Source organism: Amblyomma mixtum, chromosome 7, assembly GCF_055824585.1.
Source record: "Amblyomma mixtum isolate Tamu chromosome 7, ASM5582458v1, whole genome shotgun sequence".
NCBI lineage: Eukaryota > Metazoa > Arthropoda > Arachnida > Ixodida > Ixodidae > Amblyomma > Amblyomma mixtum.
The window spans coordinates 109,957,719-109,981,640 of record NC_143018.1 but is presented as its reverse complement, the minus strand read 5'-3'; the positions used below and the strand labels follow the sequence as shown (position 1 = coordinate 109,981,640).

Sequence of the window (23,922 nt, the reverse complement as noted above, 5' to 3'; positions counted from 1 at the left end):
TACAGTTAAATCTTTGTGCTCAAAAACATTAAAAAATGGCAAACGTAAATGCATCCCGATGACGCGTTTATTGTTAGTGAATTTCTCCTCCTTTTGTCAGCGGACATTGAAGCCAATCCTGCCTCCATTTCACGCTTAGGGCTATATCCATGCAGTGACACTCTTCCAACTTTAGTTTGACGAGATGTTCATGTTGCCATTTGTGCCAACATGCTTACGCAAAAATGAAAAGTGAACATAAATGAACAAAATGACTTCCGTAGCGCATGAAAAGAAGTCAACAGCGATTTCAGAGCAATTTTACAGACAGTGAAAATGCATGAAGACTACTGACAATAAATCCTGTAGCCGATGCCGTTCACCTTGAGGTGCCCTTGCAGAAACACGCTGACAGGTTTGTATGCAAAAAATCGCGTTTCAAGGCTGACGGTAGGCACCCAAGAGAGAACATCTTGTTCTACGGCTTGGCCTACTCAAAACGCCAAAGGAATAATCTCCTGCTTTTCGCTATAAGACAGAATGTTTCCGCAGTGCTAATAGCTGTGATTTTTTGATACCTGCGGTATTAAACTTCCCAGAGCGACCGAGGCTGTATTTTTCACTAACAGAGCTTGAGAAACAATGCAGTCGCGGCTATGGCGAAACGCTTTTCTTCCATCCTGTTTTTCTAACGTAAGAAGTTTTCGGTCAAAGTGTAATGAACTTAGTTCGAAGCCATGAGAGGTCAAATGTTCACACGATACTGACTCTCTACGACACGCCATAATGAACGCTTGCAAATTTTGGCAGGCTGATGTTCTTTACTGATTCTGTACGTCGCGTGGACCAAGCAAAAGTTGCATTTTGTCTAGTCAAAATGTGAGCTTAACTCTGCCTGCGATTCCTATGCAGTTGCTGTCATCGTCATCAGCCTGACTACGCCCACTGCAGGGCAAAGGCCTTTCCCATATCTGTCCTTTAACCCTGTTCTCTGCCATTTGCGTCCCCATTATCCCCTAAACTTTTTTATCGCATTCCCGAGCCTAACTCTCTGCCATCCCCTGCTCCGCTACCATTCTCTTGGAATTCATTTCGTTGCTTGGAATCCATTCCCTGCCATGCTCATTTCTTTCTCTTCATTTCGACTAAGATGTGATGAACTCGCGTTTGTTCATTGATTCATTCTGCCCTCTTTCTGTCTCTACATGTTACTTATATCGTATTTCTTCCCATAGCTCACTGCGGGGCCCTAAATTTAGGTTGAGTTTCTGCACCATAGGTGAGGACCGGGAAAATACAGCTGTTATGTACTCTTCTCTTGAGGGATGTTGCTAGACTGCCATTCATAATCTGAGAGAACCTGTCAAATGCACTCCACCCCATTCTTATCCTTCTAGTTCTTTCGTTCTTGTGATTCGGATCTGTGGACACTTCCTGCCTAAACTAAACGTATGCCCTTACCACTTCAAGCACCTCGCTACCGACTGTAAACTACTGTTCCCTTCCGAGACTGTTAAACATTACTCTGGTTTTTCTCATAATACTTTATAATCCACCGTTCTGCTCTGCCTGTCTAACTGATTGGTCATGCTTTGCAGTTCATCTCCTGAGTGACTTAGCAGAGCAGTGATATCAGCGAATCGCAGAATACCAAACGTATTCTACATTAACTTTTATCCACAACTTTCCAATCTGCGCTTCTGAATACCTCCTGTAAACAGGCGTTGAATGGCATTGGCGAGATTGGGTCTTCTGTTTGACACCCTTCCTTATTGGAATTCCACTGTATGGCGGCTGCGCAGCAGTTATAGATATCATCCAGTATTCTTAGATAGGGCTCTTCTACACTCTGATTCCGCAGTGCCTGCATGACTGCTTACGTTTCGAGCGATTCAAATGCTTTCTTATAATCTATGAAAGCTCTATATAGGGGTTGGTTATATTCTGCGAATTAATCTGTCCCTTGATTGGTAGTGTTAACACGGTCTGTTGTAGAGTATCCTTCATGAAAGCCTGCCTGATGATTTGGTTGATGGAGGTCTAAGGTTGTCTTGGATCTATTGGCGATTGCCTTAGTAAATACCTTATCGGCAGGGGACAGTACGCCGATCGGTATGTAATTATCCAAGTCCTTGACATCTCCTTCTTTATGGACTCAGATTATGTTAGCGTTTTTCCAAGCTTCTGGTGCGCTCGAGGTGATAAGGCGTTGAGTATACAGGGTGGCTAGTTTTTGTAGCACAGTCGCCCCTCCGCTCCGCCATTCACCAGATCTGCGGTTACCCGATTTTCACCAGCTGCATTGCCCCTTTGAATTGCTCCTAAGGCTACTGTGTAGATTTGTGTGGAAGTTCATTAGGCTATCTCCGCGCTTTAGGGCATGCTCGATTCTATTCATATAAACGTCACATACCATACGTTTCTGATGAACTTGGATCGCTCTGCCAGTTCCATTCGGTCGGCGGGATTTCACAGAATCTCCTATAGCCTGCCTAGTGAGACATGACTATCCTCGGAAGTTCACAGGGTAGAAAGTTATGCAACGCTTATCAATGTGATAAGTGAGAAAGCAGCGATGGGAGCATATTGCCACGTATCATTGCAGTGTTCACGCTCAAGGCAGCAGGAAAGGGTCGTTATCACTTTTGTTCGTGGCGCGAGAAGCGACCAGACTAATCTCGATTGTTCGCAGCCATGAAAGGCTGCATCTAGGTTTTTCCAGATTACCGTAGATGATCTTGACCTGTTATCTGGAAGTTTCCTTGCCGGCTTTAAATTGAGCGATGCCGCGAGCGGCGGACATTCGTAGTTCGACGACCGCCGAGAGCACCTGTTGCTTACGCCGCCGCCGAGTGATTCAGTTCTTTTGAGGGCGCAAGTCAGCCCAAATAAAGAGCTTCGTTTGCAAGTATTTCTGGTGTCTTCCTGACCGCTGGACTGCCGTCACTACAACGTGACATCTGGTGGAGGTGCGGGGTAGCCTCCCATGTTCCGGACACCCCCTACAAGTCGAGACGCCAGCCCTTTGAGTCATCTACCGCAGGACCTGAGTCCAGTCCACCGCGCAAGCCGACGCCTGCAAGGGGACGCACCTGAGTTCGGGACCCTGCCGGACCCTACCCGGAAGCGAAAGCAAGTACCAACGTCCATCATGACCTTGCCCCAGACGACCACTCCAATCATTCTGCAGCAGCCCCGGGTGCCACCAACCTTCGACGCTTCGCCTGGCGCCGACCCCGAGGAATGGCTGGAGCAGTTCGACCGTGTGGGTGTCTTCAACAACTGGGACGATGCCACGAAATTTAGGTATGTCTTCTTCGCCCTGGAGGGACCAGCAAGAGTCTGGTTCGAGGATGAGGAAGCCAGCCTTGCCAACTGGGAAACCTTCAAGGAACAGCTTCTGAAGACCTTCACAAACGTCGTGCGAAAGGAGAGAGCCCAGCAGCTGCTACAGTCTCGCATACAACACCCAAACGAGACCGTTGCAGTGTATACTGAGGAGATGAAGCGTCTCTTCCGGCGTGCCGACATAAACATGAAGCAAGAAGAGAAGGTGAAGTTGCTTATGCGAGGAGTTAAAGAGCAACTCTTTGCCGGCCTCGTCCGCAACCCACCGAAAACCGTCACGGAATTCGTAGAAGAGGCATCCACAATGGAAAAAACCCTTGACGCCCGAGCCCGCCAATATGACCGCCAGCAGCGCGTCTTCTCAGCAAACTGCCTGGACACCGTTAACAACAATAACTTGCGGGAGGTTATCCGTCAAGTTGTGCGAGAAGAGCTCCAACGATTGCTGCCAACGGGAACGCAGCCGCAACTTTCATCGCTCACTGACGTCATCCGGGACGAGGTTCAACAGGCCTTGGGTGTGACGCCGACACCCACGCAGCCTCTGCAGCCCCCAGCCATGACTTACGCCGCCGCTGTGCGCCGTCCTGCACCTCGACGACGGGACCCAAGCCCCTATCGCCCTCAGCCAGCTGCGTTGGACCGCCGCCCACTCGCCCCAACCCGCCCGTCCTACGAGCGACGCGCGCAGCCGAGGAAATGCGACGAGTGGAGAACTCCCGACCAGCGCCGCCCACTATGCTTCCACTGTGGCGAAGCCGGTCACGTCCTCCGGCACTGCCCATACAGAAGACTGGGCATCCGAGGGTTCTCTTACGACGCTCCACGACACCGACCCGGCCAGCGACCAGCCGAAATCGAGGAGTTTTTACGTCGGGAAGAATACTCATCGCCGAGCCGCCTATCACGTTCCCCGTCGCCATCGTCCCCGCGCTTTGTTTCTCCTAGCCGAGGTTACGCCGTGCGTGGACGCTCCCCCAGCCCACGAAGGTTAAACTAAATAAAGCAGCCTCTGGAGGTGAGGTTGCTTCTAAGCGCAATGACAAAGATCCTCCATCGACGAGTACTCAAGACCATGCCTCAACTACGACGACAACACCGACGACGACAACACCGACGACGACAACACCGACGACGACAACACCGACGACGACAACACCGACGACGACAACACCGACGACGACAACACCGACGACGACAACGCCGACGACGACGACACCGACGACGACGACACCGACGACGACGCGGCCAGACTTGAAGCTTTTACCGCTGCCCAGTGAAGTAACGTCGCAGTACGCCCACCGCAGCCTCACTACTCGACGAAGCCGAGATCGGACACCGAAGACAACGTACAATACCAGAACGCGAACAAGTGACCTTGAAGTTACGGTCGACGGTCACGCGGTTACTGCCTTGGTGGACACGGGAGCTGACTACTCTGTCATGAGTGGCCCACTCGCTGTCCGACTCAGGAAGGTGACAACAACCTGGGATGGCCCGCTGATCCGCACCGCAGGTGGCAACCTGATTACGCCGTCAGGACGCTGCACCGCGAGAGTTACTGTAAATGGGAGAACCTATGCGACAACCTTCCTGATCCTACAGCAATGCTCAAGAGACGTGATTTTGGGAATGGACTTCCTGAACGAACATCGGGCGATCATCGACCTTCGATCTAAGTCGATCAAGCTTTCCACGGAAAAAGCCATACCTGTTGCGACGAGCGCAACTCATCACGTTGCCTTAAACGTCCTCGATAAAGCATTGAGCGCGCCGCCCCGATCAAGTGTTCTCGTCGGCATAGGTACTGGAGACATCGAAAATGCCGAAGGTGTTATCGAGGGGAACACCCAGTTACTCCTGGATCGAGGATTGGGCGTCGCGAGGGGAGTCGCCGAAATCCGAAATGGCCGAGCCCAGGTGTTGCTAACCAACTTCACCGAAGAATACCGGCATCTAAACAAAGGTACGACGATCGCTTTCCTCGACGAGCTGGCAGACATCAGAGACGTATTTGCCCTACCCGACCAACCTGCAGAACTATCTGAACAAGGCCATCAACCCACGTTCGACATCAACCCAGCATTACCCAGGAGCAGACAAGACCAAATACGCAGTCTTCTTCAAAGGTACACCGATTGCTTCTCATCAGCATCGAATGTGCGACGAACCCGGCTTGCCAAGCACCGCATTGTCACAGACGAACACGCACGACCTCTGCGACAGAGCCCCTACCGCGTATCGCCGTTAGAACGCCAAGCTATCCGCAAGCAAGTTGAGGAAATGCTTCGTGACGACGTCATCCAGCCATCGAGGAGCCCCTGGGCAGCACCGGTCGTCCTAGTGAAAAAGAAAGACGGCACCCTTCGCTTTTGCGTCGATTACCGCCGCCTGAACAACATTACGAAGAAGGATGTCTACCCCCTCCCCCGCATCGACGATACACTGGACCGGCTGTGCAACGCTAAGTACTTCTCATCGATGGACCTGAAGAGCGGCTACTGGCAAATTGAAGTCGACGAAAGAGATCGCGAGAAGACTGCGTTCATCACGCCAGACGGACTCTTCGAGTTCAAGGTGATGCCATTCGGCCTCTGCTCTGCCCCAGCGACGTTCCAGCGAGTAATGGATACGGTGCTCGCAGGCTTGAAATGGCAGATTTGCCTAGTCTACTTAGATGACGTTGTTGTCTTCTCCTCAAGCTTTGAAGACCACCTCAGAAGGCTTCGGATAGTGCTGGAAACGATCAAGTCTTCAGGCCTGACACTGAAACGAGAGAAGTGCCACTTCGCTTACGAGGAGCTGCTGTTCCTTGGTCAAGTCGTAAGCAAGGATGGAGTTCGCACAGACCCCAAGAAGACGGCTGCGATCGCAGAGTTTCCACAGCCTAATGACAAGAAGGCTATACGCAGATTCCTTGGATTATGCGCTTATTACCGGCGATTCGTCAAGAACTTTTCGCGCATCGCTGAACCTTTGACCCAACTTACCACGGCTGACGTGCCTTTTAAATGGGAAAGGCCGCAAGAGGAAGCTTTCAACGAACTGAAGCGCCGCTTACAGTCCCCTCCTGTGCTCGGGCACTTTGATGAAAACGGCGAAACCGAAGTTCATACCGATGCAAGCAGTGTGGGCTTAGGAGCGATCCTCGTTCAGAAAAATGGCAGACAGGAGAAGGTTATCGCGTACGCTAGCCGTTCACTGTCGAAAGCCGAGGCCAACTACTCGACCACCGAGAAAGAATGTCTCGCCATTATTTGGGCCACGTCGAAATTTCGCCCCTACCTGTACGGACGACCATTCAAGGTTGTGAGCGATCACCATGCTCTGTGCTGGCTAGCCAATTTGAAAGATCCCTCCGGCCGCCTTGCTCGTTGGAGCCTGCGCCTTCAAGAATTCGACATAACTGTAGTCTACAAATCTGGCCGCAAGCATTCCGATGCAGACTGCTTGTCGCGAGCCCCCGTCGACGCAGCACCGGAAGAAGAAGACGACGACGCTTTCTTAGGACCAGTAAGCGCGAGCAGTTTCGCGCAGCAGCAGCGCTCGGATCCTGAGTTGCAAAGCCTGGTTGATTATCTGCAAGGCAAGACCGCATCGCCTCCCCGAGGGTTCAAGCGCCAACTGTCGTCCTTCGTCCTTCACAATAATGTCCTTCTGAAGAAGAACTTCGCGCCCAACAGGACAGTGCATCTTCTTGTCGTGCCCAAAAATCGCAGGCAAGAAATTATGCAGGCATGTCATGATGAGCCGACTGCAGGACATCTCGGGATTGCTCGCACGTTGCACCGCATCCAGGAGAAGTACTATTGGCCGCGGCTAGCTACCGACGTTTCGCATTACGTGAAAACGTGCCGTGAGTGTCAACGACGCAAAACGCCTCCGACTAGACCAGCCGGACTCCTGAACCCCATACCACCGCCAACTAAGCCCTTTCAGCAAATCGGGATGGACCTACTCGGCCCCTTTCCTACTTCATCATCAGGTAACAAGTGGATCATCGTGGCCACCGACTACATGACCCGCTACGCCGAAGCAAAAGCGTTGCCTAGTGGTACCGCAACAGAAGTTGCAAAATTTTTTGTCGAACAAATTCTCCTCCGACACGGCGCACCCGAAGTACTCATCACAGACAGAGGAACAGCATTTACAGCGGAACTGACGCAAGCCATTTTAAAGTACAGCCAGACAAGTCATCGGAGGACAACTGCCTATCATCCGCAAACCAACGGACTCACAGAGCGTCTGAACAAGACCATCGCAGACATGCTCTCCATGTTCATCGACGCCGAACACAAGACGTGGGACTCTATTCTGCCCTACGTGATCTTCGCCTATAATACTGCCACCCAGGAGACAAGCAGGTTTACTCCATTCCAGCTGGTATACGGCAGGAAGCCCACAACAACACTCGACGCAATGCTCCCGCACGTTTCCGACGAAGACAACCTCGACGTCGCCGCCTACCTTCATCGCGCCGAGGAAGCCCGAAGACTTGCACGGCTTCGCATTCAAGACCAGCAGCACACCGACGCCCGAAGCTACAATCTGCGCCGACGAGACACGCATTACAAGCCAGGTGATCGGGTTTGGATATGGACGCCAGTTCGCCGCCGCGGATTGAGCGAAAAGTTGCTGCGACGCTACTTTGGCCCGTACAGGATTCTCCGTCGCATCGGTGACCTCGACTATGAAGTCATCCCCGACGGCACGACAGCATCTCAGCGACGCCGCCCACGCCCGGAAGTCGTACATGTCGTACGCCTGAAGCCATATTATGAACGCTGAAGGACTCCAAGTTTCATTCTCCGTGTTTATTTTCATTTTAAAGCATCGAGACGATGCTTCTTTGGAAGGGGGGTAATGCCACGTATCATTGCAGTGTTCACGCTCAAGGCAGCAGGAAAGGGTCGTTATCACTTTTGTTCGTGGCGCGAGAAGCGACCAGACTAATCTCGATTGTTCGCAGCCATGAAAGGCTGCATCTAGGTTTTTCCAGATTACCGTAGATGATCTTGACCTGTTATCTGGAAGTTTCCTTGCCGGCTTTAAATTGAGCGATGCCGCGAGCGGCGGACATTCGTAGTTCGACGACCGCCGAGAGCGCCTGTTGCTTACGCCGCCGCCGAGTGATTCAGTTCTTTTGAGGGCGCAAGTCAGCTCAAATAAAGAGCTTCGTTTGCAAGTATTTCTGGTGTCTTCCTGACCGCTGGACTGCCGTCACTACAACGTGACAATATGTTGACGGCCACTTCTGAAGGACTTCCTCTTTCAATTCCGACGTTCAATTTTTTTGGCACGTTGTATCTTAATTTTTTTACTCGCTTAAACAGGTAGATATCGGCCATAAGCTACCTTTATTCTCTCTCTCTCCTTCGTGAAATGGTTTGGTTTGGTTTATTAGGTTTAACGTCCCGAAGCAACTCAGGCTATTAGGGACGCCGTAGTGAAGGGCTCTGGAAATTTCGACCACCTGGGGTTCTTTAACGTGCACTGACATCGCGCAGCACACGGGCCTCTAGAATTTCGCCTTCATCGAAATTCCCTTCGTGAAATGCCACATTGGTAGACGATCCTTGGCTGCACTATAGATATGGCTCAGGTAATTTTCCGAATTGTAATCTTCGTTAACATTTCCCTTTCCTTCAGTTCAGTCTAGCACAGTAATGTCTAGGGCACCTCTTTGCACAGCTCTACCCCATTTTTAGAGTGAGCGCGAAAAGCTTCGGCAGTTGTAGGCGAACTTCTATTCATGTCAGCCTTTTTTCACACAAGATTCTGTTACAAAGAAATACGATCACAAGAAAAGGGTGCGAGAAATTAGATGTTTCTTTAGGTGCCTGTCATCTCAAGTTACTCCCTAACAGCGCAGATTTGTGTAGAATATACTAACTAGTAAAGACAAGAGCTTTATTACTCTGCAGATATTGCTCGTAACTATGGCCCTGTTTTCTGCGGTTACGATGTTGGTGGGCAGAAAGTTATAAAATATTAATAAAGTGATTAGGGCGGAGCTCGGAAGGAATGAAGTGGATTTAACAAGGTAACGTGGGGTGGTCATCACTGCATTGCCAGTTCGATGAGGTCCAAGTAATGATTGTTGGTTCCGTAACAAGCTACAATAAGAAAGCTCTGGTAAGAGCTTGTTGGTATATTCTTCACACATATGTTGCAATGGAGTAACACTGTGAGACAAGGACACAATAAGAGGAGCTTCTCTATCATGCCCAGTACGGCCACATATGGGAATAGAGGGACGCGACTCATTGTGTCCGTTCCTTCTGTTGCATTCCCGACTCCCTCTTGGCAGCATCTTACGCAAACTGGCCCAACTGCAAACTGGCATCATCTAACCTTTGAAGAGGTGGCCGACGTCGCCATCATTGTAGGCGCGGTGGACGAGGCAGCTGGCGCACTGGTGGCACCGGAGGCAGTGGTTGAGGTCTCGTTCCGTTTCAGAAGCAACACTAAAAGGATGATAGCTATCACGACGACCAACAGCGAACAGGCACCGATGAGGCGTTGGGCCGTCCTGCATTCAAATGGCAAGATTTGCTTGCTTTGCTTGGGTACGGAGCAAAAAACTAACGCAGCTGGCAAGTCAAATCTCTTAACAGCTTCCACGCATTGGTCTCTATCCATGTTTTCTTCTCAGTCGTCGAAGCATGCACTGGCCAAAAGGAAGGGTTTGTGATGCTGTATGGAGCGCATATGTGGTCACTAAGCAACGCATCCAAAAGTTGGTCAACAGTCAGGGTCTTCGACAAATGGAGCATATATGGTAGTTATTGATTCCACATTATATCAGCGGCACCTCCGGTGCTCAAGGCATAGTATACGCATCCGCATAAAATTTAAAATTGCAGTGAATGAAACAAGATCAGTCATTTATATAAACATCCTTCAACAGTTACTGTTATGGGCTGGTGCTTCAAATGACACATAGGTAAAATGTTCTATAGCTGCTGAGTTGGCTCACGAAATATTAATGACACTGACAAGCAGGCAGAATAAGTGTACGCAAAGGGGAGAGCTGACATAAACCATCCATTTGTTTTTGATGCCTTGCCACAGGCACGTGACAGAAAATTTCCCGCCACTTTCCGCCACCGCTGCTGTTGACCTGTGGTTAAGCGGTTTAATGGTACGTCATTTGCGGCTTAGCAAGGAAGAAGGATGTAGATGACGTCTTGTGATTAGTAATGCCACCGACAAACGGTAAACGTGCGAAGGTAAGGTTTACGGGGGCTTGCAAGGACGCAAAGGGACGCAGCGAGCCAGAGGGAACTGAGATGAAGCACCTGTATCCCGCAGTCGGGCAGCGCAAGGACGGTTTCGCATTTTCCCTACACCGAACTGCGCCACCGCAATCGCGATTCCACCCCACGACGCAGAGTTAGTAGATGAAAGTCGCAGCAACTGAGCCAAGACGGCGGGCTGAAAAACTGCTCTAAAAACATTAACTTTAGGCAGCGCTGTGTCATTCGCGTGGCACCTTATCGAATGTAGCCCTTCTCGCGACACCTTCGACACACTGTACTATCGCGCACATTATGACTTGCAACCTCAAGCAGCATGGCCGGAGCGCTCCCCGGAAGCATGGCGGGGCCGACAAGCGACGAGCTTGAAAACGAAAGGGAAAGGATTTTGCTATTCCAGCATTCATTCTTCTCCCCTGCGTAGTCTGCTCCTCGCAGTACCATGGCGTTATCGCTTGCGTGACGAATGCAAGGCGCGTGATGCAGTTGATTTTTTTTTCATCCTTTTCTTATCACTTTATTTTCTCGATAAAACAGCGGGCCAAACCTCCCTGCAATCGCAGTGAGTGTAGCGGTCTTGACTTTGTGCCGGTGTTGGAAGAGCTGAGCTCATTGCTGCTGCGAATATGGCTAGAGTTCCGGAAAGAGAACGTTTAAGGCCGATTCACACGACGGACCGTTCGCCCGCGGCCCGCGCGCTACGTATTCATGCGTCAGCACTTTGAGAGGAGCGCTGCCGGGCGTGAGAGGCCGCGGCCGGCAGCGCGCCTCTCAATGTGATGACGCATGAATACGTAGTGCGCGGGCCGCGGGCGAACGGTCCGTCGTGTGAATCGGCCTTTACGGATTGTGGAACTTTCCATAAGGTCCTACACTGAGCGCAGAATTGTAGAGATGATGGGTCGCTGAACGCACACAGTAAACCGCATCGTGCAAGCGTATCGAAACGAAGGCCGCATTTCAGATGCTCCACATAAACGGCGCCCACGGGCATCTAGAGCGACAGAAGATTAAGTTTTGCTCGCGGCAGCTTACGCTAACCCGTTCGGCACCGCGCAAGAGTTCTCCGATGCTGCAGGGGTTTCTGCATCCATCTCAACTGTGAAGGGACGGTTGGCCAAAGGTGGTCTAAAGAGCCGGCTGGCCGTGCAGATGCCACGATTGACGCAGCAAAATAAAGCCACCCGCCTCCAGTTCGCCAATGAGCACAGTGGCTGGAGTGTTGACGAGTGAAAAACGGTCGTCTTTTCAGATGAGCCGACATTCACCACCGTGTGGGACCAGACACGGCGGGTTTGGCGTCCTGACAATGCGCGCTATGATCAAGAATATATTCAGAATGTCGCTGCAAGCGGCAGGACAGCGGTCAATGTATGGGGAGCCATGTCGTGGGAAAGACTGGGTCCACTGGTCAGAATTCAAGGCTCCCTGACCTGTGAAAAGTACTGCGAGATCTTGAACTACGCATTGATTCCGTATGTCTTGGATGGCCCGTTTCACGACGGAAAATTTTTGTTTCAACAAGATCTATCCCCCATCCACACAGCAAGGTCGGTCAAGACATTGCTATAAGAACGTGGTGTATCCCAGCTTCAATGGATCCCTAAAGGTGCGGACATGAATACTATTGAACATGTCTGGGTGTGAATGAAGAGCACGTTATGCAAATAAAGCCTCCACAGTGCATCCCGCGACGAGTTGTGGGCCGCCGTCCGAAGAGCGTGGAACGCCATCCGCGAGGACTCGAGCTGCGTTGAAGCCCTCTGCGCCTCCCTTCCATCGATGATGCGTGAAGTGATCAGCGCCAATGGACGGATATGACCCCCCTATTAAGTGTGTTCTATTTCGGATTTATTTCTTTTCTTCAAACGACGGCCATCATTCCGCCTCATTTGTTTACGTTTCCTTGCGGCAAATAAAACTGTTCAGTCGATGACTGAATTGCAGGCCTTTCGGCGACTACTTGCTCCAGTAGCTCACTTCTTTAGTTTATAGCTAACTCACCGGCTTTGACATAAAACCGTCAGCCCCAGCATGAAACCACGCCTGTGCAAGGCTAGACGCGCCGGTGCCTGTGCGAAAAGACGGGCTGAGATTCCGTTGAGCAGACGACGCGGGGGATGCACCTGGCTGCTGGAACAGCCGAATCCTTTCCACTTAGTTTTCAGGCGCGCCGCTTGTCGGCCCCACCGTGCTTTCGAAAAACGCTGCGGCCACACGCTCGTGGGTTGCAAGTCATACTGAGCGCGATAGTACTTCGCCATCCCGTTGCCTCCTAGGGCTCAATATGCAAGACGTGCGGCAACAGAACTCCCCAAAGTGCTTAGCGTAAAGGCGTGAATTTGATCTACTGTGGCCAGTAACAAAGTGACGTTTGAATGAGAATATTGCAGAATCGGCTGAACGTATAGTACACATCGCCTCACTTGCTCGGCACTCTGAGCTGAGGTTCTGGAGGGTCCGCAGCAGCGCCAGAAGCCGGAGGTGGTCGCTGTACCTGCACAAAGAGTGTTACAAGCATTGCGCTTAGATATCTCCGCGGAGTGGGTGTGGGCGATTTCGGCGCCTGGATAGAAGAAAGTAATTGATTTTTTTTTTTGCACGATATCACAAAAGCAGTAAATCGGTAATACTGCGGTTGTTTCACATTTCAGTGCGATAACTTGCAGTTGCCACATTAAAACCCCGTCGGTGTCCGGTCTCACAAAATTCGTGAGAGCTTACGAGCGGCTTCTTGATAACAAACAGATCTTTACAGAACAGTGCGGCAAAAACACGAACAAAGAAGGAGTGGGGATTATTGGAAAGCGCGGCAGGAATATATAAGTACGCCCTAACAGCACTAACAAAGAAGGCCTTGTCATAGTTACGATGCGTTTAAAATTATGCACTCTGCCTTGGCAAGGGCAACAGAAGGGCTACATACTGAATTATTTTGATTTTTTTTTTACGATTTCGACAACTTCAATAATCTCGCGGACAAGCCTATCCCCAGGCCTAATTCTATGCGTGGTTTCACGCGATACACGGTCTTGGACAGGCACGGGATAGGCTTGTGCGCCAGATTGTGCGCTATATTACTGAAGCGGTCGAAATCGTAAAAAAACAAAAATCGTTGCGTTAGTAGACCTTCTGTTGCTCTTACCAAGTAAGAGCGCGTGATTTTAAACGCATCGTTGCAATGACAAGGCCGTTTTTGTTTGTGTTGTTAGGCAGCACATATATATATTCCTTCCGCGCTTTCCAATAGACTATTGAAAATCAGCGCTTGCGTCGTCGTACTACCTCTTTGTCCGTGTTTTTTGCAGCGCTGTTCAATGAAGTCACAAAATTCGCTCACTGAGAGAGAGAGAGAGAGAGGGCACGCTACCTTGTGACGTCATCAGAACTTGCATTGATGGGCCGATCTTATTGATGGAGAGAGGTCACTTTACATTGTGGCAGCATCACCACAGTTAAATTAACTGGCAGAGGGAGGTCGCGTGCCCTTGTGACGTCATAAGAACATGCCTACCGGGTTTTGGGCAATCTAGTTTCTAGAGAGCAACCTAGGCATGGAATATAAATAAAAATGTAGAAAAATTATCATGTATAAAGTGTCAGCGTCGCCCCAGCTATTACAGTTAGGCGCCTATCTGAAATTACGGATGTGTAGTAGGTCCTTAGTAATAGCCATATCAGTTTTTGGATTTAGAAAACCCATTATCCTCGCTCCACAAAAATATGGCTACATCGTGGCAAAATACATGCGGTTTCGAAAAGCATGCAGGCAAAGCAATAGTTCCAGTGCACGTAACTAATCAAAAAAGCGAAATTGTTGCGTCTCAGTGACAACGGTAATCCTGTTTTCTTTCTCAGTTATAAAAATTGATATGCCTGTTACTGACGGCCGGTTGCAAATCTCTAATGGCAACTAGGCGCCTAACTGTAATTTTTTTTTATTTATGACATACTGCAGGCTGGGAGGCCGAAGTTTAAATAGTTAAAAGGTAATTATTAAAAATTAGTTACCCAGCTTACTACTTAAACTATTCACCGGTCTTTCGGTTTCCACCAACACAAGTAATACTGTGCCGCAAAAGCCATATTTTTACAGCTGTGGCTAGAGTTCCGTGCAGACGGAACTGTATCTGACATTACACGGTTCCGTCCAACATTATCTGCCACAAGAGTTATGTCAAGACGGAATTAAAGCTGGCAGTAGGGATTGGGAAACCAGTTTCCTTGCAGAGTTTTGCATGTTCATTTAAAAAATGGCAATCCTGTTCCGCCTAATGTGTGACAGGATATTCTGCTGCATCATTTTATTTTCCAAGCGGTCAGTGAGAAATGGCAATAGAACGAGTTTTGGCTTGGGTTTGTTGGTGCGTTCACATAATGCTTGTTGACCGTTTGTGTACGTCTTAGTCTTTTTCGCGCTACGTCATCTTGCAGCACAAGCAGCGACAGGGCTTCACATCACTTCGCGAAGAGTTTCTGCACTCTGCTTCTAACAGTGTCATTTTCCCGATCCTGCATGCATGCACGGAAGTTATGCCTTCGAGGATGCAACTAAACGCAGTACGGGGACAGACATTTTGGTGCCGTATACATGCGTAGAGAGAACGTGTGGATAAAGCTTTGTCAGCCGGCTATTCTAGAGACAAAGAAATGCTTTATGTGGGTAGAAATCACCCATTTTGTATAGTATCGACAGTACGGACATTAGACGGTTTTAGTTTTACGTACGTAGAACCTTCATGTACGTAAACGTGAGCTGCCTTCGTAGCGTACGCTCGTGTCGCTTCGCACAGTTTTAGCTACACGTACGGGACTTAAACTGTGTAGATCTGCCATAGTGTCGCGAGTGGAAGAAAAAGACGAGGAGTGTTTTGCTGCGCGCCGACGACGACGTTGCTGCGGGGGACCTCCCTGTTTTTCTGTGCTCCCTGTCTTCACCTGTTCTCGCCTCCGGCCTGTACGTCAAGCCGTGACATTTGGTGGAGGTGCTGGGTACGCATCTCATGCAGCGCACCCCGCCTCGTAGTTCGAGCCCCGTACTAAGTCTTGGCCGTCGAGTTTTCTTGGAGGAGCCATCGGCGGAAACTGAGACTCGCGCTAGCCGACGTCAGCAGGGCCAAGCGCCGGAATTCGGACTCTTGCCCGAGGGATCGCTGACATCTAGGACAGCCAACGTCACCATGGCGTCCCAGTCACAACAAACCGACCCCGCGATTGCATCGAGGATCGTCTACGTGCCTGTCACTCCAAGATCTGTCGTGCCGTTTCGTGGCGATGGCCTTGACGATGTTGAAGACTGGGTCCAACACTATGAAAGAGTAGCGCGACATAACGGGTGGACTCCCGACCAATGCCTGCAGAACCTGTACTTCTCCCTCGAAGCCACAGCGAAGTATTGGTTTGAGAACCGTGAGGCTTCGTTAACATCATGGAAGACGTGCAAGAGTGAACTGGTACGCACGTTCGCGAACCAGCACGGGCGACAGCAAGCTGAAGATCTGCTCCACGCTCGCATCCAGGGACCCACCGAAAGCGTCAGAAGCTTCGTCGAAGACGGGCTGCGTCTGAGTGCCCGCGCCGACCCGCGGGCTACTGAGGAGAAAAAGGTACGGGCGTTGATGAGGGGTGTTCGGAATGACATCTTTGAAGGCCTCATCCGCAATCATCCGACCACAGTGGCTGGATTCGTCACTGAAGCTACCAACATCGAGCACGCATTGGCGCCAAGAACCAGTCACTTTCAGAGACTGAGCGCCCTTCCTGTCGTCTCAAGTCATGCCTCGTCTGACCTAGGCGGAGTAGGTCTCGCCGATGTTCGAGAAATAATTCGCGACGTCATCCGCGAGGAGCTGAAAAAGCTCTTCCCTACTCCTGAGCAGCCCGCCTCTGTCTCCATCGCGTCGGCCGTTCGCGAAGAACTGCGACACGCGCTGGCGCCAGAAGACGTCCCTATTGTAGCTGCAGCTGACCCACCAGCTCTGAGCTACGCAGCCGCAGTTCGTCGTCCTCCTCCCGCCCATCGCCAGGACCAGAGCCCTAACGATTCCGGCCTTCGACGCCGCGAGTTCCTGCACTCGTCTGAGGCACGCCTGGGACCGCCGAGACGCAGGAAGACCGACATCTGGAGGACTGCGGACCGGCAACCACTGTGTTTTCACTGCGGTGAGCCTGATCACATGTATCGCTCCTGTCCATACCGCGAACTCGGCCTAAGGGGTTTTCACCGGGCCGATCCATGCCCCTTCTACGGTGAGCAGCCCCGCGACATACAAGACTACCTTCGACGTTCTCCATCACCGGTTACAGCTCCTCGTCTCACCTCCCAGTCGCCGCCACCTCGCCGCCCACCATCCCCTTCTCGCGGGTCTCGCCGTGAGAGCCTTTCGCCACTTCGGGAAAACTGAGTACGGCGACGCCTGGAGGTGGCGTTGCCGGAGTCGCGCGAAGCAAAGAACCTCCGCCTACGTTAGTGTGCCCCAGCTCGACCGATGGTATCCTTGGAAGCGCAAACCGTTTTGTAACCTCTAGCAATGTGAACATTCTGATCGAAGGGTGCGACGTAACGGCGCTTGTGGACACCGGCGCCGATTACTCGGTCTTAAGCGGAAGTTTCTCTCGGCGTCTTCGCAAGGTTACCACCCAGTGGGACGAACCGCCCATACGTACCGCGGGTGGCCACATCGTAAACCCTGTTGGCAAGTGCACTGCCCGCGTCGAGATCCACGGTGAGACGTGCCCCGCCACATTCGTGATATTGGAGAATTTCTCTAAAGATGTTATTCTGGGCATTGACTTTCTCCGTGAATATGGCGCCGTAATCGACATAGGGCAGAACAGGTTGACCCTCCGCGCACGTTCTTCATCGCCAGTACCGCCCCGGGTCACAGGCTTTGCGATGAAAGTTGATGCCGACCATGTACACTTGCCGCCGTTGTCGACAGTTTTCCTGCCGGTCCGAGCCGATACAACAGCATGTGGAGAAGGCGTTCTGGAAGGCAGTGTCCAGATGTTACTTACGCGTGGCATTGGTGTTGCGCGAGGGGTCGCAAATATTCGAGGGCGAGCCAACATCTTTGTGACCAACTTCAAGAACGAGCCGCAGCACCTGACGAAAGGATCAGTAATAGCCCAAATGGAAGAACTTAGCGACGTTCGTGAAGCAGCTGCGCTGCCTAAGGAGGCGGCCCCGCCCGGGTCACGAGACCCTACAACGTTGCCCCTGGATATCGATCCCAAACTTGAGCCTTCCCAAACACGCGAACTGCTCTCTCTTTTGCATCGGTACAACGACTGTTTCGCGACGACATTCCGAGTTCGCCAGACGCCCGTCGCCAGACGTCCGTCGCCAAGCATCGAATTATTGTCGGCACCGCAACGCCGCAAACACCGCAAGTGTTTTGCTGCGCGCCGACGACGACGTTGCTGCGGGTGGACCTCCCTGTTTTTCTCTGCTCCCTGTCTTCACCTGTTCTCGCCGCCGGCCTGTACGTCAAGCCGTGACAATAGAACCTAAAAAATGCGCTAGCATGTTGTGCCGCGCCATGTAGTACAGATAAAGAAAACTAATTTTGTTTAGTCGCGCTGCTTGGAGCGGAGCCAGACCAAGCTACAGTGCGGGCGGTAAATACATTGCCCCTTTGTTCTGACAAACGTTCTGACAAACGTACACCGTTTTGCTTTTCCCGTTGACTGTGCCGAGGGTCTCGCGATATCCTGCGAGGTTTTGAGCTTCGCGTGGTCTCACGAGACCAGCGCCTGCTGGCTGGAGAGACCGTCGACACACTCGTTGCTATGACGACCACAAACGCTTCTCCGTCAGGCTTAGGAGCTGCTGAAACAGATTTCTATCTGGAAAAAAAATCTAGTTCTCACCTAAAACTTCATGTGAGAGCAAGAATGTACCAACTCAAGGCAAATACAGCAGTTCACAGCACGATACCACGTCGAGGGATTAGCGACGCAGCTTTTATCGTTGTGAAGCGGGCGGGCAGGCCGCCGCCATCTTGCCAATGCTACGTACGCAAGCAACGTGAAGACCGCAATGCAAAGATCCGAATCTCACGTACTATCAGCGCCAATTGAAATGCGAACAAGCCAATTGAAACGCGAACAGCCCAACTCGCAGATATTATACTAGGGAGGCAAAATACATGAGCAGTTGATTTTTCCATTGAAGCCGAAAAGACCGCTCTTCTGAAATGTTAATAGCCCACGCCTGTATTTAACCTCCAGCCTCTAATATGCTTGATTTTTTGTGCTCGCGTTTCAGGTGTTTTGTTCGCATTTCATTTGACGCTGATAGTACGTCCATGAGACCCATGCAGACGCTTCACGTTCTGCGCATGCGCCCTGGTGACACGTAAGAGCTCTACGTACGTGAAACTAAAACTGTCGATTATATGGACGGAACTCTAGCTGCAGTAAATATCCCGTATGGACGGAACTGCAGCAGCAGTAAATGTTCAGTCTGGACGGAACGCTAGACACTCCGATAACCAAAAGCTAAAATAAACATAATGGCATTTAGCACGTCTTTTCATAGTCACCATCAACGAGTCTGAAAAAGTGAATGCACTAAGGCATTTGGTATTGATGTCCTGTTAGCTCTGTACCGTGCGGCATTATATCGGCAAATTTTCCAACTTGTAATGACACCTCCCTTACCGTGTGCAGGCCTCTGCAGCATTCCTTTCGTTTGGTGTCCACCCCTTTATCCGAACAAGCCACTCCATGCCCAGCAAAATTCAGGTTTCTGCTAGTGGTATCTCCAAGAACATCATAAACTAGTATTTGGTAACCGCATATGCGCCGACAAAGGTTTGGCTCAGTGACGACTAATGCGACCAAAATGAGACAACGGAGATCTCAGTGCAGTTAGTACCTAGTGTGGACACGCGTGCTTGCTTTATGCTCATGAGTATGTCTGCAGTCAAAGTTTAATGGAACGCAACATTGGCGCCAAAGTATTGACCATCATCGCCACTTTCCCGAGCAGCCATGGATCGATATATGCGGCCTAACTGTGATTGTGCGAGCTACTCAGCACAACAATAAATCTTAAGCACATGCACGCTGGATGCAAACAAACAAAATTTTGTCCACAAAGTCGCGTTTCATAATTAAATGACGGCAGGTCTACATTTTCCTTTCGACTGCCCTCCGAGGCGGCACAGTCTCTAAATTACAACACGCCTGAACAAAGTCGTTCTCCTCTACAGTCGACAGCATCGGCGTAGTGTGTCATACAAGAGAACCTTTCCCCCGCAGCCGACGGGCTGGGATGGACAGGTAGAGAAACAGGGTCACCACCCACTCATCTCCGCAATATTTCCCTCGGGTTTTTCTTTTTCCTGTTTATTGAACATCGAGGAGGAGGAGAGGGCGGTAAGGGAAAGAAAGCTCTTACCGCTGCAAGTTCGTGCGCAAAATTGGGGTGCATGGCTTCAGGAGCCTCCAAAGACGCCGCCGTGGCCACAGCAGCAGCAACAGCCACCGCTGGCTCAGCCCTGTCCGATTTGGCGGACACAGCTGAACCTGCCGAGTCAGGGTCGCCACCTTTGGCTTCCACTCTGGGCTCCTCCGACGCGCCTGTTGCTGCGTCCATGGGGGCCGCCGAAGAACTGCACAGATCCCAGGGCGACATCCTTCACAGAACTGCGCGTATCTCTCGATGTGCCAAATTCTGTAATAGCTTGCGTATTTGCTTTATTCATTGAAAACATAGAGCAAAGTAGACACGGGCGACACAGATGTGGACGGGACAGGCGCTCCACATCTGTGTCGTTCGTGTCTTTTTAGCGCTATGTTTTCAAAGAACGGCTGCCAACTAGCCCAAACCAAGCTTCTGTTGCATCATATTGCCGCGAATCTTTCTAGTGTTTGCTTGTTCATGCTTCAAGGCTGCCGAAACGCCGCTTTATCGCTTCGTTAGTGACGCAAGACGCGCCTAGATTGTCAAGGGATGATTTATTGCGCGCACTCAGTCCCTCGCGCCCGAGTCCCCACTTGTCCGCAGTTCGCGCACCGTACACAACGCGCACCGGACACAACGCGCACCGAGCTCACACTCGGACCCACTTCGACCGCGCCACTCGATCACAACCGCGCACTCTCTGCGCACATGCCCGCCACGCCGGCGCGCTTCCCCTCACCCCATGTTGCCATCCATACGCAGGATCGCATCCCCTACTCCCATGTTGCCAGCCGTCCCCTTGTCCCCTGATGGTGCCACCCGCACTGGCCCTTACATCCTCCCCCCCCCCCCTAATCCGCGCAAGCGGGCCTCCACGATGGATGGTATGGCATCAGCTGGTCTGCGTTGGCCACACCCATATGTTTTCTTGAGGCACGGTCTTTGAGCCTAAAGTTGTTCTTACTCACGCGGGCGGTGATTAGGTAGGGCCCAGAGCGGCGGGGGGCCAGTTTAGCAGTGAAGCCTGTACTTGCATTGCTTAGAGTGTGCTTGTCGCGGAGCACCAGGTCGCCAACTTTGTAGGTGGTTGGTTGACGATGCTTGTTGTAATGTCTGGCCTTTTCGGCCTTCGCTGATTCTTGGTGTTCCCTGGCCATCGCCAATGCATCCTGCAGGTAAAAGTTTAGCTCTGCGGCGAGTGCATGGGGTGCCGATGCAGAATTTTCAGCACTAGTCTGCTGCGCATCTGCCCAAGGTGTACGAAGTTCCCGGCCATAGCACAAGAATGCAGGCGTAAACCCTGTCACCACACTCTCCGATGTCCGCATTGCAAAAGCTACCTCAGGGAGTCGCTTGTCCCAATCGCAGTGGGAGGAGCAGTAGTTGACAACAGTCTGCTTGACTGTAGCATTGTTCCATCGTACAGAAACCAGCGCTTACGAACACGGACAGAGGACAAGGTGAAACAAGACTAACGGCGCTGAAATGGAGCTACGATGGATCACCACCAACTCGCCCAATACTCAGTTCTTCTGTAGCATTGTGACGTTCTACAGGCTGTCCGGCAGGTCTGTAAGGGACTGTGTGCCGCTCTTGTATGCCCCAATGCTGCAGCACTCCCTTCCATATCTTGCTAACGAAGGGTTTACCGTTATCGCTGGAGATGGAAAGAGGTGCACCGTGCCGGCAGAAAACTTCCACCATCCTGTCAACAATGGCTTTAGAAGTCTGTGCCCGCAGGGGAAAAAGCTCGATAAACTTAGTGAATGTGTCTAGAACTACAAGGATATACTTCTGCTGCCGTGGAGTTCTGGGCAGTGGGCCTACCAGATCCACACTGAGGTGCTGCATGGGCCAGGACGCCGAAGTGCTGTCCATAAGTCCCTGCGGCTTCTGGCGACGGGGCTTGAAGACCTGGCACTGTTGACACCCTCGTACATAGCGAGATGTGTCAGAGAGCACCCCCAACCAAGTGAAGCGGCTCTCGACACCTCTTAAGGCTTTGAAGAAGCCTGCATGTCCACTGAGTGGATGGTCATGCTCCAGTTTAAGCACCAATTCCCGTAGATGAAGGGGGAGCCACGGCACAGCTTTGCCTCCGCGTGTCCAAAGCAGAACTCCATCGGGCGCTATATGGCTTTCCTTGGCCAAGTCGGAGACCATTTTTGCTCTTTTGGGGTCGTCTGGTAGGATTGCCGCCTCAAGGTACTGCAGCAGCTGCTGCAGCAATGGGTCTTTGTGTTGCTCGTGCTTCAGTTTTGCACAGTCGGTTAGGGGTGAGGTGTCGACAAGGTTAGCCGAGGCAATGTCAGCGAAGCGAATGGTGAGCTGTGGTTCCTCGAGTTCTATAGGAAACCGAATGGTTTCCAATAGAACTCGAGAACTGCCAAACTTGAAGGCATTGGTTCTGGATGACCAGTCGGGAATCTGCTAAGAGCATCGGCTGGGATGTTGGCTCGGCCTCGGCGATGCCTAACTGTACACAACAGCCCCTGCAGGCGCAAAACCCAGCGTCATATCCGACTCGACGTGTGTTCAGTGTTGAGCATCCATGCCAGCGATGCGTGATCACAATGAACCTCAAAAGACGTGAATTCAGTGTAGGGCCTGAATTTTTCCACAGCCCATACTACTGCCAAACATTCCCATTCTTGTACTGTGTAGTTCTGTTCTGCTGCGGTTAGGGTTCTGCTAATAAACGAAACTGGCCGAAGCAAGCCATCCACCTCCTGAACTAGAACCGCCGCAATGCCTGTGCCACTAGCATCAGTCTCAATGACGAATGGTCTGTTCAGATCCGGTAGGGTGACAGCCACCTCGCCTGCCAGTGTAGTCTTCAGCAGCTTAAATGCTGCTCGCTGCTCAGATCCCCACAACCAGTCTGTACCTTTCCTCAACAGCAATGTTAATGGTTTTGCCTTGTCAGGTAATGAGGGTATAAAATTCCTGTAATAGCCAACTAGGCCCAAGAACATTTGGAGTTCTTTGACAGTACGAGGTCGGGGAAACAGAGAGACCGCTTGCACCTTGTCTGGGTCCGGTCTGCACTCGCCAGGTGTAACTAAGTGTCCAAGGAACTTGAGAGTCTGTTTGCAGAAAGAAACTTTTGCCGGGTTGACTGAGAGGCCGGCCCTGTCAATCCTACGCAACACCTCTGCAGTGTGGTCCAGATGTTCTGCCAACGTGTCGGAGTAGATAAGAATATCGTCCAAGAAAGCCATGCAGTAGGTATGCTTGATTCCCTCTAGCAGTTTGTCCATTAAAGACTGAAACGTCGCTGGCCCTCCAGCCACTCCAAATGGCATCCTCTTAAACTGGAACATGCCCTTGTGGCATATGAACGCAGTCTTCTGAACGTTTTCCGGTGCTACAGGCACTTGGAAAAACCCTTGTGCAAGGTCAAGACTCGAGAACCATTTGGCACGCCCCAACTGTGCGAGGACCCAGTCAGTACGAGGCATTGGGTACCTTGGCACATTTGTCCTGGCATTTAATGGTCTGTAGTCAACTGCTAGGCGGTACCCACCGTTCTTTTTCTGCACAAGGACGGGAGCACTGGCCCATGAGCTGGTGCATGGTTCGATAAGGTCTCGCTCCAGCAGTTCTTGTATACACTGGTCTATTACTCCACGCTTTTTTGCGTTTACTGGGCGCAGTTTGCAACGAACTGGACAGTGGTCGCCTGTATCTATTCTATGGGTAATGAGCGGTGTGCAGCCAGGATAATTTTGGAACACGTGTTTATATTGACTGAGGATGGCTTCCAGTCGGTCGCTGTCTGGAGAGGCCCTGCTGTCAGCTGTCACTTGGTTGCAGTTGGCCTCAGGTGGAGTATGCGCTTCAATAGCAAACAGCTGCTGCAAGGAAGTAGCTAGGTCCTCATCCCAGTCCTCCATGACAGAATGTTGCTGTGCAACTCGTGTG

At 51.4% G+C, this 23,922-nt stretch overlaps 2 protein-coding genes across 2 annotated transcripts in view; one reads left to right on the top strand and one right to left on the bottom strand.

Moving 5' to 3' along the window:
* LOC149337190 (uncharacterized) overlaps positions 1-20,781 on the bottom strand; it is a 38,308-nt gene extending 17,527 nt beyond the window's left edge. The window contains exons 1-4 of the mRNA XM_089554341.1: positions 20,738-20,781; positions 19,993-20,206; positions 13,013-13,083; positions 9,682-9,859 (exon numbers count right to left, since the gene is read on the bottom strand). Coding sequence (XP_089410467.1) covers positions 9,682-9,859; positions 13,013-13,083; positions 19,993-20,206; positions 20,738-20,781 — 507 coding nt within the window. The remainder of the gene's footprint in view (positions 1-9,681; positions 9,860-13,012; positions 13,084-19,992; positions 20,207-20,737) is intronic.
* Positions 15,767-16,990, top strand: LOC149337191 (uncharacterized). The gene has a single exon (XM_089553636.1). It carries the CDS (start codon positions 15,767-15,769, stop codon positions 16,988-16,990), a length of 1,224 nt encoding a protein of 407 aa, XP_089409762.1.
* Positions 20,782-23,922: the final 3,141 nt, after the last annotated feature.

Excerpts from the sequence above, each read along its gene's own strand:
- LOC149337191 (XM_089553636.1), top strand. The coding sequence starts at position 15,767 with ATGGCGTCCCAGTCACAACAAACCGACCCCGCGATTGCATCGAGGATC.